Source organism: Charadrius vociferus, unplaced genomic scaffold (assembly GCF_000708025.1).
Source record: "Charadrius vociferus isolate BGI_N301 unplaced genomic scaffold, ASM70802v2 scaffold56, whole genome shotgun sequence".
NCBI lineage: Eukaryota > Metazoa > Chordata > Aves > Charadriiformes > Charadriidae > Charadrius > Charadrius vociferus.
The window spans coordinates 3,191,540-3,199,544 of record NW_009649057.1 but is presented as its reverse complement, the minus strand read 5'-3'; the positions used below and the strand labels follow the sequence as shown (position 1 = coordinate 3,199,544).

At 57.4% G+C, this 8,005-nt stretch overlaps 1 protein-coding gene across 1 annotated transcript in view; it reads right to left on the bottom strand.

Moving 5' to 3' along the window:
- ASTN2 (astrotactin 2) overlaps window positions 1-8,005 on the bottom strand; it is a 321,046-nt gene that overhangs the window by 131,649 nt on the left and 181,392 nt on the right. The window contains exons 14-16 of the mRNA XM_009888090.1: window positions 5,353-5,477; window positions 4,818-4,923; window positions 2,813-2,991 (exon numbers count right to left, since the gene is read on the bottom strand). Of these exons, the coding sequence (XP_009886392.1) occupies window positions 2,813-2,991; window positions 4,818-4,923; window positions 5,353-5,477 (410 nt within the window). The remainder of the gene's footprint in view (window positions 1-2,812; window positions 2,992-4,817; window positions 4,924-5,352; window positions 5,478-8,005) is intronic.

Genomic DNA, 8,005 nt, shown 5'->3' with positions numbered 1-8,005 from the left:
CTGCCAAATGAAGATGCTCACACAATTGGTACGAACTTAATGAGGTGCCGTCAGCGTTAAATGTTGCCTTCGACAGGGGAGAAAACCGATGCGGGCTCCCGTGGCACAGATCAATGGCCGGGTCGATCTCATGTCCCCGCTCAGAGGCTGCTCCGATGAGTTAAGGCATGGTTTGGCTGCACAGATCCAGAGCAAGCACCCCCCCAAACAGGTTTTTAATCACTCTGTATGAAATAAAATCGGGGTTTGCTTTGGTCCGCTCACGGGCTAACACAGTTCCTAGGCGGGGAGCCCGGGGGATGTTTGTGTGTCTGCCCTGAAAGGAGCCCGGCACCGACTTTCTGCCGTCCCTGGCGAGAGCCGGATCCCTTTCTCCACCGTTCGGGCTGAAGGAAGAGCTCCACAGACACCGACCCACGTCACGGGCTGCGAGGGCGGCGTTGGGGCTGCTCCAGCCCCGGCAGAGAGCCAGCGCCTGGCCCGGGCGCTCGGCGAGGGGTCCGGCTGCCAATGGCGCCGGCTCTTCTTCGAGACCGTGTTTTCAATTAGGGCTCGATGCGCAGATTGTGCGCTTTGTTGGCGGGGGGCCTTCTCCCGAGGCCCGCCGATTGATTTACGAAGTTGATTAAAATATTAAAATAATTTGGTGCGATGCTGCAAACACGCCGCAATGTGCGTTTTTATCATATCTGGTGCCGTTCCAATTAGCTCGAGACTCTCCTCTCCCCCTCCTCTTCCGACCTGCTTTGTTCGCTAACAAATTACAGTTATCCTGGCCTCGCTTTTGTATTTATTAGAGATGATGCATATGTGCGCTCTCGGAGCAGTTCGGAAACGGGCTGGCTAGCAGCGGGGAGCCCGGCGGGCCAGAGCTGTTCCTGAGTGGAGAAGGCATCCAGAACTGTCTAGCTGGAGCTATTTATTCAAATCCTCCTTATGTCACTGGCAAAATGAGGGTAAATCAGTGGAGAAGCTGGGAATAAAATCCATCTACCATGAACAGCAATCTCTTTCTCTTAGCTAACTGGGGTTTCACCAGGAGAGAGCCCTGGGTTTTCTGTGATACCTTCTTCTCTGTCCAGACCCGATCTCCCCCGGTATTGGCAAGAGCCCTGAACATCCTCAGTGTCCTTCCAAGAGTGTTTTCTGGCCATCAAAGAGCTAAGTACAACACTGGTCCCCTCTGCAGTACCAACGGCCTCAAAGTTCAACCGCACCAACCCCACCAGCTACCGAAGCCGCAGACGGAGCCACCCACAAAGAGCACGGTCGGAGCCAGCCCTGGCGGCTAAATGCCGCACGGGCAGAAACAAAATGCTTATGTCCAGGCATTACATGCAAAACCCCTGGGGATCCATGCGGTGCCACGAGTGCTTTGGTGGGGAAGGATGCTCTGGATGCCCCCCGTGCGCCAGGGCAGCCCTGCGAGCGGCACGGGGCCGGCACGGCTCCAGGGGAGCGAGGGAGCCCGCCTCGGCCAGCTGCATACCATGGACTAAAAAGGAAATTATTTTGTCAGCGAGGCACTGCTCGCCTTCAGGCCCGGTGCCACCACAGGGCTTCGCGGTTGAGCCCTAGGAACCACCACTGCCTCAGGCTGGGGGGAAGGTGGGGGCTGAGAAACAGGAGATATTTCATCACTGGACCAAGTGTTGCCACCGTTCATCTCCCCTCTGGCCCCAGCACCGTGAAACAGTGGTGATGCTCATGGCGGGCTCAGACTGCAGCCCCCGCCTCTCCTTCCCACCCGGCATCTCCGGAGGAGCCCCACATCTGCGGTGACGGCGCTGGGGCCATGAAGCCACTCCGGTCTGCTCCCCACCGCCACCTTTGCCCGGGGATCGCAGGGAGCACACCCAAACAATTAATAACATCGTGAGTACGCAAACAACACACTTCCCCGATGCTTTCTCCTGCTAAGCAGGGGCATTGCTATGGCAAACTTCATTTATCACTATTTAAAACCTAAACAAAGGAGTACAGGGCAGTATAAATACGCGTAGAAGATGAGCTGCGCTGGGAAGACAGAGGGAAAAAAAATCAGCAGAAAGCGAGGGAGGCAGCAGGAGGGAGCAAAGCTCTGTCCACTGGCTTCCACGGAAGGAGGCCACTCTCGGCAGCGCCCGCGGGGCAGGATGCAAGTGCCTTGACGAGCTCCGTCACCATCAGCCCTACGACTGGCCCTATGAAACATCACAGATGTTTTTCAACGGAAAAACATCAGACCCGGGGAATATCCCCGTCTCCCTGGAGGAGAGAGATGAATTGGCAAATGGAAGGCTACAGCGATAAGGGAGTTTTTATAAACATAACCTAATTGTATTACTTCAAAGTCCTGAAGTTTATTGCCCTGTTTAATGATGTGTCTCGTTATTTATGGTGTAGCACAATGAGTCTGCTATTGATTTAATACACTTCCTTAAAGACCATCATTGTCACAAGCAATAAAACGAAGCCATTCTGAGACGGCTCAATTATGTCACATCTCCATCACCCGACCCTGAGCACCCCCGGCGTGCAGGGGCCACCGTGGCGGGGCTGGGGGCGGGCGGTGAAGAAGGTCCCCCTGGGGAAGGACGGAGCCAGAGTGTGGCAGCCGGAGGGCAGGAGCAGGCAGGAGGGGTTCACCTGGCTATGGGATGCTGTCACCATCTCCTGCTGCTGGGCACTCAATTTGGTACAAGTCTCCTGTCTGCACCTACTACCGGGCACGGTGACGATGTTTACACGGGGCAGAGGGGCCGACGGATGGAAAACAGCACAAACAATAACCGGCATTTGTGGCCCTGCCCGTTCCCACCGCACTCCTCACCTTTCTGGTACTGGAGCCAGAGCTGCTGCTGGACCTTCTTGCTGGGGAAGTGGATGGTGCAGCTGAACTCGGAGCCGTACAGAGCCTCTGCGATGTAGTGGGAGCCAAACTGCTGGATGAAGGAGAGCAGCTCCTCCCGGCTGCTGTCCTTGTTCAGGATCTTCAGGATGTTTGCAAAGGGGGAGGCAGGGGATCGGCGGGTCGGCCAGGCAGGGCTGCCAGCCCCAGCCTCGGGGGAAGGAGCCCCAGGAGATCCTCTGCTCAAGACACACAAGTCCCCACATAGGAGCAAAGCGCAGTTCCTCCTCTCTTGCCTCCAAGACAATCCTTTGGAACCTACAACCTATTTACCCTGGGCTGTGGCTCTGGCATCCTTCTATGATTCTTCTCCCTAAGATGTTTCCAAAACCAGTTTGTAGGGAGGAACATGTGAACCTGTGTGTGCACAGACACACATATCCACACACACACACCCTCCCCACCAGCTCCATCCCATTTTGCAGGCTGCTGGAACACCATCAGCGCTTTCCCCCAGAGGATGCACTTGGCCATTACTTTGCAGTAACTGCAACCAGAGATGTTCTCCTGGTGTAATTTATTACGGATTGCACTGCAGACCATCCCCACTGTAAATATCCCGCACAGTCAATAACTATTTTTAGGAAAGCTGGAGACAAACCAGAGAGATACACAGGGCTGGGCTGGTGGCAGCTCGGTGGGTGTGCAAGGGTCGGGGCATCGACAGGACGAGGGGGAATGGCTTCAAACTGGAAGAGGGGAGATTTAGATTAGATATTGGGAAGAAATGTTTCCCTGTGAGGGTGGTGAGCCCCTGGGGCAGGTTGCCCTGAGAAGCTGTGGCTGCCCCATCCCTGGAGGTGTTCAAGGCCAGGTTGGACGGGGCTTGGAGCAACCTGGGCTGGGGGGAGGTGGCCCTGCCCAGGGCAGGGGGTGGACTGGATGGTCTTTAAGGTCCCTTCCAACCTAAACCATTCTATGATTCTATGATCTCTTGAGCAGCGCCCTGCAGCGCCTGCGCAGACAGCAGGGACTGCTGGCATGGGACAAGGACACGGACCCTCCCTGCTCTATGGAGCTGAAATATCGTGGAGGCATCGGTGACTACACGGTGCCTTGGCATCCTTTAGAGCTGGCTGCTATCATCGTTTTGGTTCAAGCAGTGGAACTGAAAATAAACTGGAAGAAAATACGTCATAACTGTCACCAAAATGATGTTATCTGACTGGCTGGTTGGTTGGTTTATTGAAGGAGAAGTTTGGTCTAATAAAAAAGCTAGAATAATTTATATTGAGCTGAACCCAAATATTTTGTCCAGCTCCGAACAGGTTATTTCATTCCGGGGCTGTGCAGCCTGTCTGCACTAAATCTTTTTATTTTTTTTCTTTCCCTCTTTAAAAACAGGTTGATTTTTAAATAAAAAATGCTGTTTTGAAATGAAAAGGCAAAACATTTCAGGTCGCAACAAAATGTTTCAGCATCTCTGAAACAAAACGTGTAGCTATAAAAACGTGGAAGTGAAATGTTTTGACATTTGCAGGATCCTCCCCCCGCCCCTTCTTCATCTGCAACTCCTGCTTTGTATGACCCGCATTTACAAGTGCTTTGGGTCCTTTTGAAACCATGTTTTTTCAAGAAATTACTGTCTCTCGTACATACGCACATACACAGCCACCCCCACACAAATCCTCCCCGCAGTGTTCCCTGTTACCTCGATCCTGGCCCTCACCCCGGCTCTTGGTTTGCACAACCGAGCTGCGCAACCGAGCTGCACAAACTCCCTGCCTCAGTTTCCCCCGCCTGTAAAAAGGAGGAAAATCTCTCTGCCTGCCTCTGCAGCAGCGCTGGGAGCACGAGCTCCTGCCCCAGCAGAGCCTGGAGATGGGAAACGCTGCTGAGATGCTCTGCACGACTGTGCCATGGGGCAGAAGACCACCACCCACCCGCCCATGCAGACGTGCTGTCTCCCCGCTGTTAGAAGCCCTCACCTGCAGAGAGGGTGATGGAGCTGAGCTTCACCCTGTAGAGGTTGCTCCTCACCCGCCAGTGCTGCACCATGGGGTAGCCCATCGCCTCGTCGTACTTGATGTCCCCTGCAAAGAAGAGCCGGCGCTCAGCCCCTGCCGACCCGGCGGCTCTGCTCCGGGGAACACTTACTGCTCACACCGAGCAACCGCTTTGCTACACACCGCAGGGGCGAGCAACGGGGTGGTAGCAGGGATCACCTCCTCCGGTGGTCACGGCGTGGGGTCCCCCGGCTGCTGGCAGGACCAGCATCGCCATGGCTGCGGCTGCCTGGAGCTTGCAGGGATAGAGATGCCACCGTGCCGTGTCGGGGCGGACTCCCCCAGCACAGAGGCTGCTTCTGCCCAGGGGATGCAGGAGGGATGCTACGAAGGACCCCCCGCCAACACCAGGGATGCTGATGCCCCTCGAGGACCACGCTGGGATCTAGGGTGGGAGAAGGGGTTCATACAGCTGCGCTCACCCCCGAGGGGGCTGAGCCCGGGGGCAGCTCGTACCGGTGAGAAGCTGGAGGTCGGGAAGGGGCTCCGAGAGGACGCCGCGGCACTGCTCCTCCACGGGCAGCGGGATCACCATGAGGCCGTCGGCCAGCTGGGGGAAATCCTTGATGAAGTTATTCTCCCTGCAGAGAGAAAAAGACAACTGCAAAGCCACGATGCAGGCCACGGCCGGGCAGGGGGGCTGAGCCGCCCCAGCGGTACGGGGACGGATGGCCCAGGACGGCGAGGGACATCTCCTGTGGGCAGGAGAGGGAAGAGGGGATGGGGTTTGCAGCCCCCGCCGCCAGCCGCCCCGGCCACGCAGCCCTCCGAGGTGATGCTTAACGAGCTCCCTGGGGACCACGGCTCTGTTATCTCTCTGACAACGTGTGACCACTCTCAGCCTGGGGATCTGGCCACTGGTTTTGGCCCAGATTTTCCAAATGTGCCACTGGAGAGGGGGCATAAAGCGGCGAGGAGAGAGGAACAGCTGCTACACCCCAAAACCACTCCTTTCCGCCACCGGCAGCATCTTCCCAGCACAGGACCGTGACCAAGCACCAGAGCAACCCCTGCTGGGGCTCCCCACCCCAGGCAGCGTGATCACCCCCCCGGCTTTGCCCCCAGGTGACTGGCTCTGCAAAAGGAGAAAAAGGTACCATTATAGACAGACACCAAAAAAAAAAAAAAAGCCGGCGCGTGCAGCTCACAGATTTTACCACATATGCGGGATCTTTTCTAACCTTGGCAGGTATAACATCCTATAATAGGCCCCTAATGAATTGTTTCTAGAACAACGATACCGGGGAAATTATTTGAAATGGTGAACAGACAGGTCTCTGGGAGACGAGCCTCCCCCAGCAAGCGAGACACCTCACGCCTGCGCAAAGGCAACGGGAGGGGGGATTTTAAATATTGATCTTAGAGCCAAAATATAGGCCAGGAGGCTCTGCGTCCTCCGGGTGCGGAGACAAAAGGGCAGCTGAGCAGAAAAAAAGGCAGGTTCCTCCAAAACCAGGTCAGCCCCAGGAGCTGGGGGGAGGCTCAGGCTGGCACCGCCTGCCCCAGCTGCATTTTCCCAAACAGATTTTCCTTTAAAGAGCTGCTGGGTTAACCTCTTTCCCCTGGTTTTACCCCCTGCAGGCCATCCCTGGGTGGGATGCTCCATCATCTCACCCGTGGGGACACCTCGGCCGCTTCCAAGGATCCCACTGCAACGAGATGCTGGGCTGGCGGAGCGCTTCCCCGGGGACCCCCTGCTGCTCCAGGGTCAGGATACGGTCCCGGTGGCGAGGAGGAGGCCGTAGCCCCGTGCAACCAACCTGGGGATGCTCCCAGCCCTGAGGTGGGCAAAGAGCAGCGGGATGAGCAGCTTCAGGTGGGGACACACGAGCGGGGCCGAGCAGGCAGCCCTGCCACCAGGCAGCAGCCTGCCTTCACGCTGCACCCCTGTCTCAAAGCCCCCGGCACCTGATTGCATCTCAGGAGCTTCACTTAATGGACTGCTGGAGAAAAAGTGGATTATTTGTCTGAGGGGAAAAGCCTCTCGCTCACACGTGTGCTCACAAATCTCCTATTGATCACGCCGGGCGCGGGATCCCCGTGGCGGAGCGGTGCTTTGCTGTTCTGAGCTCTTTGCCGTCTTAGCGATGCGAACGGGGAACTGCAATTACTGCCGGAGCTGGGAGCTGCGTGGGTGGTGGGAAGCAGGGGCTGCAAAATTAGGGAAGTCGGTAGGGAACGCGGGAAGGAGCGTGTCAGCGTCTCTGCTGCTCTGCCTCAGCAGAAAAGGCAGAAAAGCATCAGTGCTACCAAATCCCAAAGTCCCAGAGAAGTGCGATGCTGCACCGGGAAAGGAGGATGCAGCTGCGCTGAGCCCGCCTGCCACCCCGGGGCATGAGGACCGTCCCCCCCGACAGGTCAGCCCTGCACCCAAGGGTGAGCATGTGGTCCAGCCCTGCATCCCACCACCAGTAGGACCAGGAGGGACAATGGCACTGGTTGGTGGCACCTTCCCAAGTGCTCTCCCACAGCCCCGCATGAGGGGACAGACCTGGCGGTGCCAGAAGAGCTGAGCCACGGGGGACAGAAACACGCGGCACCGCAGACACCAGAAGACCGCGTTAACCCTGCGCCCTGCACCCGGGCACGGGGCAGAGAAGGTGCAAAGCAGCAGCTTCTCCCCGTCCTCGCACACAAACCCACCCGCCCCATCTCACCCACACCCCCCATGCCACGAGCCTGCGGGCCGGCTGTCCTCGGGCATAAACCTGGCTCATCCCGGGGGCAGGACAGTGGCCGGGGGCTGGTGGTCCATGCACGGGCAGCCAAGGAGGGAGATGCTGGCAGAGACGCACACCAGCGCACGGGGACCCCGCCTGGAGCGGCTGCTGCTTAGAGCTGACGCCTTTAGGAAAAGGTATTTGCTGAAAAGCCGTGCTCTGCGGTGCCGCTTGCTGTAACGCCGCTTGCTTTAACTGCTCGGCAGTCGAAAGGTCGAGGAAAAACAAGGGGCAAGTGCGAGTCAAGGTGTGGGTGTACACACCGGCGCGTGCCCACAATGTGCCCCCGGCGTGGGAGGGAGCAGTGGTACAAGGCAGCACTTCAGGGATGCTTTTTCCCTACCAAACGCTTCCTTCATCTCCTCCCTCCCTCCCTCCCCACCTCCAGC